The sequence below is a fragment of the Camponotus floridanus genome, unplaced genomic scaffold, assembly GCF_003227725.1.
Source record: "Camponotus floridanus strain SB8 unplaced genomic scaffold, Cflo_v7.5 scaffold16, whole genome shotgun sequence".
Lineage (NCBI taxonomy): Eukaryota > Metazoa > Arthropoda > Insecta > Hymenoptera > Formicidae > Camponotus > Camponotus floridanus.
Genome location: NW_020229281.1, coordinates 615,638 through 628,550, shown reverse-complemented (window position 1 = coordinate 628,550; position 12,913 = coordinate 615,638). Strand labels below are relative to the sequence as shown.

At 37.8% G+C, this 12,913-nt stretch overlaps 1 protein-coding gene across 5 annotated transcripts in view; it reads left to right on the top strand.

Annotated features, from left to right (window-relative positions):
• LOC105251231 (inositol-pentakisphosphate 2-kinase) overlaps window positions 1-12,092 on the top strand; it is a 73,400-nt gene extending 61,308 nt beyond the window's left edge. For 3 of the 5 annotated variants that reach the window (XM_011257857.3, XM_020027503.2, XM_020027504.2), the window contains 6 exons: window positions 1,578-1,782; window positions 9,662-9,867; window positions 9,975-10,394; window positions 10,481-10,699; window positions 10,776-11,152; window positions 11,593-12,088. In XM_011257857.3, coding sequence (XP_011256159.1) covers window positions 1,578-1,782; window positions 9,662-9,867; window positions 9,975-10,394; window positions 10,481-10,699; window positions 10,776-11,152; window positions 11,593-11,809 — 1,644 coding nt within the window. In that variant the 3' untranslated portion in view covers window positions 11,810-12,088. Of the gene's footprint in view, window positions 1-1,577; window positions 1,783-5,694; window positions 5,894-9,661; window positions 9,868-9,974; window positions 10,395-10,480; window positions 10,700-10,775; window positions 11,153-11,592 lie in introns of those variants that run through there. The other 2 variants (XM_011257859.3, XM_025406936.1) reach the window with 2 other exon arrangements.
• The last annotated feature ends 821 nt before the right edge of the window (window positions 12,093-12,913 follow it).

The following is a 12,913-nucleotide window of genomic DNA, read 5'->3' as shown; positions in this document are numbered from 1 at the left end:
TCGACTAACGTGCCGAAAATCACGACACTGAACGCGCCATGCTTGTTAAGTAACAGTTACGTTTGTCCGAGACTTGCGAAATTGTTGCGAGTAACGGCTGGCTTTCGAAATCCCGAATATCAATGAGAGAGTCGACCGGGCGCTTTCGTATCGAGATAAAAACGTATTTATCGCAAATGTTTTATTTCGGAAAAACAATTTTTTAATATCATGTTATATCGCTCCAAAGTCCGAGCACAAAATGTCTAAAATGGCATTTTTTCTCGGCTGAAATTAGCGAGAAAAAGATATATTATATGGTGAAAGGTCCAAGATGAAGAAAATAAAATTAAAATGACTAGGCGCGCGTATTGATGTCTCATTGATTTATCATTGACTGAAAATTAGAGAGCTCGAACGAATCTCTTGGGTAACAGAATGTCCTAGAACCTTACCTTCGGCCGTGCGCATATGATTAATAACTTCGATCAGTTCGATCGAGAGTTGAACATGTGCTTGGAAACAAGAGACGAGGCGAGCCGCGAACCATCCTATTATCTTTAACTCGAGAATTTTTCATAAAGTCGACCTACATACGTCGTTTGTTCAACGTCGCCAGGTTGAAAGACGATTGATCTGTTCTTGATAACGCGGACCGCGTATATCCAAGCGCACAGAAAATACCGGGTACACTGTAAAAGAAGTATGTAAAATTACACATATAATTAGTGTAACAATTACGTTATTTTTAATGGAAATATATAAATTCATGTACTTTTACAAAAATTAGTCTTTTTACTCTTTATAGTGTAAATATTCGTTTATATTTGATGAGAAATTACAAGGTTAAAAGTGTAATTTTTGGATTTTATGTAAATGTACAATTTTTTGTAACATTTATATAAAATTTAAAAATTACACTTGATAAACGAATATTTACACAATAAAGAGTAAAATGACTAATTTTGGTAAAAGTACATGAATTTATATATTTTCGTTATAAATAGCGTAATTGTTACACTAATTATGTATGTAATTTTAAATTAAATTTAATATGTATGAAATTGTATAAATACATATATACAAAATGTATTATTACATAAACATTTCTAGAAATCTACTTCTAACATGTAAATTTATTAGTACAAGATGCTTACTTATCATTTAAGATAATAATTTTATCTATGAAATATAAATTTACTAATGTATGTAAATATACACTACTTTAATAGTTGGTCTCAATATTACCCACTATAATAATTGTAAATTTACACAAAAATTTTTTACAGTCTAGTTTGTCGAGCGAAGACCGAGAGCGTGTCGTTGTCAACGGGAAGAAAATAACCGCGACGAACGTCCGCCCTGGACATTTTTATCGAATGTGTTTCCGTTTGCGATTTATAATTTTGCGCGCGCTTATTTATAACGCGTTGCTGCACAAAAATGTCAAAGTTAAAATCATTGATTATTACATGCTACATTTATAGTCGACTTTGGCGCAGTTATATTCGCAGTTATATTTTAAAAGAAAATATGCTCTCCGCGAAATGTCGGATGCAATCGACGTGACTTTATTGGGTTTACTTTTTGCCTTTCAGGAGCGCAGAGTAATACGATTCCGGAAGTCGCTGCCGGACGAGGTTTCACCGGACGGCGGCAAAACACGCGTGCAACGGGAGGTGTGGTACGCCAGAAACGTGGTTTCCTGTTTTTTGGGCTCTTACGCGCAGATCCCTCAAATTGTTCGTTGCGATGCAGCTGATGTAGCCAGATTGTCAGATGCCATCCGCCCTCATCGTCCAGGTATAAATTCTCTTCCCACGCATATCGAAAATATTGCTGAATCGTAAAATACTTTGAAAATTTATTTATTTCGTGAATTAGTTTGAAAATTGATTCAATTTGCTCGCAGCTTTCGATTCGCCTTCTCTCGTTGGTTCCTTTTATTTTTTCACTATTATAAGTAATTATCGAACATCCCGTATAATATCACTTTCTCCGGTAGATTTTTAATATTTATGTGCAATCGCGTGCTGTTCAGTAAAAGGAACAGGTGGCTTTCAGGTGGATTACAACTAGTTTCGATCGCGCCATCTCTTCTTTTTTTTTTTTTATCAAGATAGTCGCTGACTTATTCTTTTTCGATATTCGTACACCTGCCACCTTATCTTTTTCGATGCTCCGAATGCAAATATGTAACGCGCCTCCCTCCGGGACAGTGAGTTTCTTGCGCACGCGAGAAGCCTGCAGCTGAAATTTCATCGATTTTTCACTGCAATTTTGTAAACAAGAACCGATCCACGTTTTATTTCTCCTTGGTGTGACATGGACAACCGTGCACCGATCGATAATATTGAATTACAATATTACAAATGTATCAAGTGTCCAGGAGAGAAAGCTCGAGCAACTTTTCAAATCGATAAATTGACTTTGAAGATTCATAAACGCATCTGGATGGAAGTTTGCCAAATTTGAAGACTTGAATAAATTCGGAAATTTGATTGTTTTCGTAAATCCCGTGTAGCGGTATTTCGCGGTTGCAGAATTCACATCGAATAGAAATTTAAATGTCGAAAAAATATTTGCCATCACAGCGAATAGACGGACAAATGTTACAATGCCATCGAGTATTTTCTCGAGAATATTATCGAAAATCATCTCTTTTCTTTTTACATTTTTGTAAAAGTACACTTTGTCCAAAATCATAAATATTATCGAGATAAAAGTATATACTCGTATATGATATACACACGTGCATTATTTTCTGTTACATTAAATCACAGAGAATTAGACATCACTGTTATTAATAATCGCAATGGTGCGGCATGATAATTATATATTCACATTTTATCTCGACGATAACAACTTTCTATTCGAGGGAGAGAGAGCGCCTGTCAAAATCATTCTCTGCGCGAAATGATCTCTCGTAGACGTAGACGGCGAGTAAATGTTTAGCGATATATGAAAATTCCTTCCCATTCGACAATGATCGATGCCAACGATTAAAAACGTCATATGTATCTACACCTTTACATGTGACAAGCCGCATATATGGTGAGAGAGAAATAGAATCTCTGCGGTTGATAATAATATTTATCATATCGTATTATAGCGAAAATCTCGTTTATTCCTTGAGAATAATTAACATTAATTAATCGCGAGTCACACATTCTCGAAAAATAAAAGATGCAATTTTATCACTAAATAATAATATAACCTGTTGACTAATACTGAACAGAAATTTGCAATTCGAACAAATGTCTCTGTCCTGACTGGCACTTTTTGTTTGAGCTTTTCGGAATTAAAAGAATCGCCTCGAAGGACTAAATTTACTATGCGTGGCTCTCGCAGGCTACGATTCACCTTCTCCATTTATAGCCACGTGCTCTTGAAAAACGATGTCATCAGACGAGAAGAATTCGAGATGATGCTCAAAGCCAGCCTCACGAATCCTGTGTTGACTCTTGCGCGTTGTCTTATCTCTTTTTAATCCCTCGAGAGATATACGTATCCCGCGGTGAATCATATTTCGATCATGTTTCTTAATTTATCCTGAAATTCCACACAAAAGAAACTTTTTTAATCTGCGAGAGAAATTTCAATTGAAGCGCGAGATATGTCTCTCGTAGCCACCATATTCGCACGTTTCCAAGCGCGATTAGTCCTATGAAAAGGCCGCGACCCCGAGATATTCGTCGAGAAGGACACTTGCCTCGGACAAGCCAACGTGTGCGTGTAAGGCTAGGTATTTAAATATCATCTTCGCGAGATCACCGATCTAGACGAAGGACGAAAAAAATCGTGAAAAATAACACGTTAGGTAAAAGTTTAACAAGATACGCAAATAGATTCTTTCCCATTAGTCTTTGCATCGCGCGTTGTCGTCTATAAAAATTTCGTCCCTGTTTTGCTGACATCGATTTCAAGGAGATGAAAAAAATACACGCGGAAACTGAGGGAAAATACGTCAATGAAATCTATATCAGACCTCTCTTATCTCGACTTTCGATAGCGCACAAAAAGTACCGATATCGATTAATAAGTGTAAAAGATAGAAAATAATAAATAACATCGCCGTCTATACACGTGTAGATAATAATAATGAACGACGTCGGCAACAAAAGTTCGATTATTATAGTAATTAATGGAAGAAAAATCTGCGAGTTAATAAATACTCGTATCGATATAAATATTTTTTTCACCGTCGAGCGTTATCACGGTAGCTTAAGCTTTGATAACGAGTGTTCTAATCCCATTAACGTACATTTTATTTTAATCTTATTACTTTTCACGCATTCCCCTATCTAAAACCTATAAGCTTAGCGTCGTATATCCATGGCAGATCGATAGAATTACTCGTTCATCTTCGACAAGTGTAGTAAACAAATGGACCTTCGTTCAGTGATACGACGATACGATTCTCTCGGGAAAATCGTTAGCCTCGATAAACGCAGTCAATTAATATTAAGGTGTAAAACTATAGAAAGTAAAAAACCTATAGAAGAGAAACGCCGGCAGCTTTGCTCGATGAGAGAAACCAAACTCTATCCCGCGGAGATTTCTAGCCTACCCTCGCCCTTCGGTTGCGTTTTGTTGGAGAACATTTATTATACGCGCGCACGGATTTATTTTTGAATAATGCAGCGACGTTTATCATTCGCTATCGGCGAGAAGGAGATCCGCCCATTGTATGCAACGCTCCGACAATTTTGCCTTCGTGCAACTACTTCCCTCTTCTCTCGATGCGAGATCGCCCCGAGGGCGATCGTCGTCGTTCGCGCCTTATCGGATCCATCGATCATGTGTGCGCAAAGCCGGCTCCTCTCTCTCTTATCGGGATTATTTTAAAATATTGATAATTAATCTACCTTTACGATACTTATAGACTTAACGCAAATGTTATAGCGAATAAACCGGAGATGAGCAAACAAATAATACCAGTGAGACGAAAGTAATTAATATCAACAGTAAATAGAAGGAGAAATATTGTGAATAAGAAAGAAAAGAATCGTATACACGTACATGTGTAATTATCGCGCTTTAGCTCCATTTATTTATTTTATAATCAATATTGTACGCTCGAATTATTCGTGCAAGGAGGTAGTTTGCGTGCATTTGTGTTTCAACGTTTGCGGATTAATCGTATCGCGCGATGGATACTCGTTCACCCGCGTGGGCGTCAACTACCGTTGTTGTTTATGCACAGGTGTCCAAAGCTAGCGTCGATCCGACACGCGAGGGAATGTGTCCGGTATATATTTTCCACCGGAAATCTGTTTGAGAGACTTTGCGAAATAGGGAGCATCGTGGAAGAACCCTCGGGTGGGTGGTACGCGTAGGCAGGATGTACGCGCGGCTGCGTACGAGGGTGCTCGGGAAGAGATGCTAATCGAAAGATGTCCCATTGTGATTTCACGCTCGCGTACATATTTGCGAATTAATCCCATCTTATATTAATTAGCACGACGAAGATTAATCGTGTCCTTGCAACGAGGAGGCAATTTCGCGCAGCCTTTTGTTCTCGTATAAGGTAACGATTTTTACACGTTATTAGGTTGCAAAGGTTACACCTTATCGAGTTTGCCGCTTGAATTTTCCAAATTTGCATACGTAATACGATGCGATTTCTTTCCGCTTTGCGTCTCGTTGCGCTCGCGAACAAATCCGGATAAATTTATCGATTTACCGAATCCGTTTTTTTTTTTTTTTTCACAGACCAAAAGTCCATCCTCCGGTCTGGTCGGTCGCGACTGCGGATGCAACAAGTGGTCGGCCGTGGCTCTTCCGCTTTTCTTTTCGCGGACTTGTCGATATTCCGACGCGTTGGCACTTTCTCCGGCGACGATTGGAAATAGAAGCCATCTCCGCCCTCCTCTGGCGTCTTGGTCAACGATTACAAAACGAGAAGGCGAGGGTAAACGACATTACGCGACGGGCTAGAAAATATATTTCGCGAGAAGCTGTTGCGGTTCCAGCGGCGAGATCTTATTCGACCGGTGTGTATGTGTGTGTATGTGTGTGTGTGTGTGTTCCGGCTATTTCGAGGAGTATCGTTAAAAGGAAACATGGCCAATTATCTTATTTGCTCGCACGTAACGAGTAATTTCTATAAGGGAAAAGGTGTCTTTGAAAGTCAAATGATGCTTTAAGAGAAAAAAAATAACGATCCTTTTACCGCGACTCGCATTTAATTTTCTTTCTATCGCTTGATGAAGCGAGATTCTCGATATTTTCTCGGCAATTTCAAATTTTACCTCGCGGCGTATCGCGCCGATACTTTAAATATCGATATTGCGTTTCCGATTGATGCGCGAATCAATTAATCGTTTCGCTGTTACTCTTCTGACAAATATGTTGAAAGTTTAATCGAAATAAAGTCATTGTACAGCGTGTCATATCTCCGATATAACGCGAAAGCTTTCGGGTTACTATTCGCGCGGGTTATCGCTGGCCTTTATACACACATTGTGAAACTCCCGCGCGACTGTCGATATTTTTATTTAAAAGCCGCTTCGCACACAGGCTGGAAAATCGCGCGTTGTTATCTCCGACGATATTGCGCACCCGCGCGATACGGCAGTATCGATTTTCTGTCGCACCGTGTGTGTAGCGCACGGAAGCGTGCGCGTGTGCGTGTGCGTTATTATCGAACGACGCGGAGACGGGAAAAATTCGCCGCCGATAGCGGCAATTTCGCCGTCAATTTAATCGTCGGCGAAGTTCACCCGTGCGTCGTCGTTTCCACTAATAACACGCCAGATTGATCTAATGCGCCCGTGCAAAACCGAATCGCGCGTGCATCCTCACCGGCCGCTCTCATTAATGTCTAATTAACGGCGCGATCGGCCGCGCTCTCCTCTTTCCCGTCCTCGGCAAAATACACGACCAAAACGGCGCATCGCAATTTCCGGCATCCCGCGCGCGACTTTGGTTTCGAAAAAAAAGATATCCTATGAAAATGATGACTCGTTACATATACTTACGGGTGCAAGCGAGCCTCCCGGTTTCCTCGCGACGAAGCGATTAATATGTAAATGAAATTCATGTTGCGAAATAATGCAATTACCTCTGTAGATTCTTGCGATTCAACATTTTAGCGTGTAACGCCGCGCTTTTATCGGCCCGCGACTGTGTAAACCTCGCGCGTAAACTACCTCCGCACAGGTGCGTTAACGCAACGAGCCGCAGTTGCCACAATCTCGCGGGATTCTTTCCTTTTGTTTTTTCTTCTTTTTTAATCGCCCACGCTTCCCGCTTTCGAGGGCAGTCCTCGATATCGCCTATTTTCAGAGAGATCGACCCACGTCAGTCGCAGGGATATTTTTGCGATCGAACGGCCGTATATCGGATGTTTATTTTCAAAGACTGAAACGAGGAATGTGTAAACAGAGACTGTGTAAACCTACACGGCTCTGCATAGCCGCCGCTGATATCGCTCGCTATGCACTTGTCGCTCGTTCTGGTATAGTTTTATAATTATTCTGAATGAAAAAAAAAATGTAATATCCGATCGGCACACTTTCGTTTACGCTTGGAACAATTTGAGCGTGAAATAATATAAAAGGAAATTGTAAAAAAATATGTATCTCGATCAAAGTTATATAAATTGAACGGTATCGCGATTCGTTTCAGAATTATTTCATTTATAAATAATTGAGCAGTTTACCTTCGACGATCGATAATGAGAAACGGACAATGAGAATTAACGCCGTGGAAATGCATAATGTTATATACCTGGGCGTGAGAATATTTCGATTATCCGTTTCATCGAACGTGATGTAATCGGTCTTTTCTCGATATAGTCAACAATACTGACGTAGACTGGAACGGACGTAGTATAAGGTTAAACGAAAATGGCTGGCCGGAGTAATTGACCTCTTTAACGTGCGTAAATTACATCTTAAAAAGGTACAATTTACGTAATAGACGTAATTTAATACACAAGATGTGTGCATTTCGCGAGGCTAGCTAGGCAAAGATTTTCTATTTAAAGCTCGTTTAGATAATAAACGATTTTTATATTAATATTAATAGACGTACAACGTTCGCAAAATTACTCGACAGGCATTTTAAACGGGAAATAGCTCTTAAAAAGAGTTCCTCGTATCAAATGGTTAGTTTTTTTTCTGTTGAAGAGAAAAACACGCGTGATCAACAATCATTTGCGTGCGATGCACGAAATTTAAATGCAAGCACACGACATTTAGCAAAATTGGCATGTATCATTATCCCTCGACGCGAACATCTCTCGCTTATCACGCAAAGAGAAATTTTTGCCATCGGATGTATTTGTGCGCGATGGATGACAAATATTCGACACGAAAAAAAAAATAAAATATTTACCTCGTGTGTTTAATGTTTTTAGTTGATTACCGATAAGAGACAAAATTTTTATCCTTTTTTCTCTCTTTGCTCAAGATTCCATCAACGATCGACAGATATCGGTAGATTGGCAATCATCGCGGTAATTAAAGTGACTCATTTACCTTCGTACACATTTTTTTCCAACGACGCACGTTCTTGTGATGCAACTACGCTATTTGTACATCCGGCCATTAACATTCCTTCTTACGAGATAACGATTAATGGCGTAGAATTTTGGGACGCCACCCGAATATCTCGCCGGATAAGCGAGATAACGAGGCAACTTTTGTTTGACACGTTTAATTGCGGCGATATCTTACGGCCGCGTGTATCTCGGACGGAGGCAAATGCGCGTAGGGGAAGTTTAACCGTGCGCTCGTTCATTTATCCTACGTCCGATAAATGATCGTCGCTCAATCGTCCGGGACGGAGAGACTACGCGCTGTGTTTAGATCCATATCGCGCGACGAGCCTGTGGTTTTCATTCCATCTCGAATCATCTCAATATCTATATCGAGAATATTTTTCCGATATGAAGGCGTCAACGTAATTTCTTAAAATATTGCGACATGTTTAATGCGTTTCATTGTACTTTGATTACCATCGTATCTACCGATTATAAAAGTTGTAAGAAAAGATAATACGCGGAAAAAGATACGTGGCGTTTCGTTTCTTTGCTTCGATGATACTTGGATATCTTTTGATATCTTTATCGGAAAAAGTATCTTTGTCTTACAATTAGTCATTTAACATATTAACATGCTCGTTATGATTCTCAGACTTTATTTCTTTACATTTTCTATGTCTGCGGTTTTCTTCCCTTCTTTTTATTTTTCAGTTAGTTTTTTAAATTAGTTTTCAGTTAGTACCCTTGATTGCGAGCGACGTAATAAAAATCACAAATTCTCTCAACATCTATATTTGGCGCGTTATATTCTACGAACAAAATTAGTCTACCATTATTCATTAAATATTTACCTTTGGCTCTCTCGGCATCGCGGCGACTCGCGTGACTTTCTTCTATTTCTGCATCACGAGAATCGTAAGAATGTTTCACACCTACGCATCTCGTTCGATATAACTCGCCGAAGGAGGTTTATTTTAGAATTTAGTAGAGTTTTACGACCGTATTTTTATATACGCACATATGCATCTTATGTTGACTTTTCACATTTGTTGAGCGAAAAAACCTTGGTCATCTTGGGAAATCTATTTTCCAATATATTCTTTATTGTATTCTCTTTCGTATAAGAGCGATAAAAGAATGCATTGAAGATAAAAATACTAGCGAGGCACTCATAGTTTTCGTTCGTTGCAGAGAAACGCCAACACAAAGTAATCACAGACACGTACGCCACAAAGTTTCCGGATTACACGTTCCTGGATTTGCGGTTGGGAATCGATGAAACCGTGTTTCGAAGTCATTCGACGTTCTGCGTGGAGATAAAGCCGAAACAGGGATACTTGCCAAAGGCGGAGCGGAAATTTCCCGTATGCCCGTATTGCCTCAACCAGTATGCCAAGGTAAAAGCGTTGAGTCTTTTAATGAATTTTTACAAGTAATAAAATTCGCATAAATTGTGACACTGAAATAATGAGATACCGAAATGAGCCGTACAAATTTTTTTTAGCTGCGTAAGGAAGACATTGCCGCTCGTAGCAATTATTGTCCGTTCGAACTGTTTTCTGGAGCGGAAGCGCGCATGAAAACTGCTGTGAAGGAACTTCTGAGGTCACCGCAAAATAACCTGAGAATCTTTAAGGACGGCGTCGTCGTCTACAATCAAGAATCGTCGCTCAACGATCTCGAGGACGTGCTGAACGAATGGCTTCGGAATGCGGCGAGCAACGAGCGAGCTCGACGCTCGAACATCGACGAGTTTTGCAGTTTGGTGTACGCCGCCCTTACGCGGCCTTTCGCACGAGAGCAGCTGGAAGAGTCATCCATCGCTTGCTGTAATTTTCTCCTATCCGCGAACCAAGCTCCGACATTCTGCGCCGAACCGGACACAGTCGCGAGAGCTGAACGCTACCTTCGCCTTGCGGGAAAGGTAGGATTTTGTATAATTCATAATTTATATATCGAAATAATGATCTAATATCTTAATTATAATGTGTAATGTTTGCCATTTCGCAGAATTGTAATTTCAACGGCGATGAACTGCCGAGAAACTCGGTACTGGAGCGAATTCGAAACATGCAGCAGTTGTCTTACGTGAATACCAATTACATTTACGGCATTTATTCCGACGTTGCATCGTCACTGAATGACGATACGATATATGACGATTTGATGAAATTACGAGACGAGACTCACGTCAGCGCAATCTTTCATGCTTTACCCGGCAAATTTATGGTATGTAATATATATTTTTAATGCAAAACTTTTATCAGAATGCACAAGTATATTGTAAAATGTTTCTCTGTTTCAGAATGCCGTCATTCAGAAGACAAAATACATGAAAGAAGTCAATTCTGAAGCGCTTCTTGAAAGCAACAATGTTGCAAGAGAATACGATGGCAATTCTAAAGAAAACAGTGCCAGTTCAAAGTGTATCTTATCTTCTAATGTCAAGAGAATAGTCGTAAATGGCGATTTCACGTCGCAAATAGAAATTAGTGCCAACCTAGATTCGCGTCGGTTATTTTATGGAGACACGAGTTTGCATAATCAGAAAACTAGTGACGATGACGAGCAAGAGACAAATATGCAGATTATCGCCAAACATTTATCGATGTTACGAAATTATCTTTTATTCGCCACTGCCAGAGATTGCTCGATATTAATGACCTTCCGCGAATTGCATCCGTAAGTGCATTGTTCGAGACAATAGCTCGTATTTTCACTTCGTATTCAAAGCATCCGACAATTGCATAAATTTTCCAACAAAGGCAAAACTGATAAAATTGAATTTATACAATAGTTGCTGTGAGGGGGAAATGCTTTCCAGTTAATTATTCTTTACAATTATTAGTCAAATCGTATAATATGTCCAACATGCGACATTACGACGAGCAATTGCTTCATTTTATTTATTTATAAATATTTGATCCCAAATGATATAATTATAATTGGTTTATAAAATGTGTGTAAAATTACTCACAAAATATGACACGTGATCAACCATTTACCACATTAATAATGAAAATGCAACAAGCGGACCATTACTTTCGTTATATTAAATATGTATCAGATAACTGATTAGAGGTAATGAATTTTTTGATGATTGTGTTTTTTCTCTTACACAGGGAAAATTTGTCAAAAGTGCCCATGGAAAATACGATTAAGCTTTCGGAGCAACTGTATTTCTTAAGCAGTGTCAGAGTCTCGGATTTGGATCCAAAAAGTGTTCATTCCATCAAGAAACATCGACAACGAGATGTGGATATTTTTGATTCCGTAATTTCTTTATTGGAAGATGTAGATGATTGCCAGAGAAACGATGCCAGTAATAATACAGTATAAACAGAATACATATACATACACACACACACACATATGTATAAATACAAAGAAAGAGTCTATATGAGCACTTAATTGACGATATACTAATCGATCACTGTTGTTTCTAATGAAAAGTATTTTTTTAACTAACCAATCAAATTTCAATTTCAATCCCTTTCTACAACATTAAGTAGATTCTTCATATATTGTGTAATATATATAATTAAATAAGAAGAGAGTTATCTTTTTCATAGAGCTTAATGTATCTTAGAAATTACTTTGGATATAACAAATAATAAGGAAAAAAGAATAAATCATTGACATATATTGTTAAAAAAATAGATAATAGAAAAAGAAACAATGTTTGACTCTTATTTTTAATTTTTCTTCGCTATATATGCATAATATTTTGTGATATTTTTAATCTATTACAATCCAAATGTAATATACAATTATTTTTATTAGTGCTCTTTCTTTCCAATTTTATTCAATTTTCGAATCATACAATAGAGAAAAACAAGATGATTAAATTAATATAATGCAAAGCAACAATTATCTCGCTCAATTAATCATTAATTTTTGAATAATTTTTGAAATATCTCCTTTTTCTAATAGTAAAGCGAGTCTTTAATTGCGTCTTTTCTTATTGTTTAATGTACACATATATACTCATCCATTCACGCATATAAACATGCTCGCATCGCATAATAGATTAATTGTTTAAAACTTTACGTTAATTCTTTTATTTCTTTTCTATATTACTTAAAAATATAGCGATAAAGTACGATTTTTGCTCATCATATTTATGTTAAAAAAAGAATCTTGATAAATATTTAAATCTATCTCAATATGAAATATATTGGATGATATTTGTTGCTTCCTTAATTGCTTCATTAATATTCTTATACGTATTTGATAATTTATTGCGTTCCGATATAGTTTCATTAAAGTAATTGCACAACAAAATGTAAAAAGTTAGTTCAAAACATTTTAATGAAAAAATAATGAGGCATATACAAATAATAGCATTGAAAATGAACGTCTTTTAATTTAATGTTTTTCGATATAAACTATATATAATTGCCATGGGTTTTCTTATTTGATATATGACTAATTAATTAAATT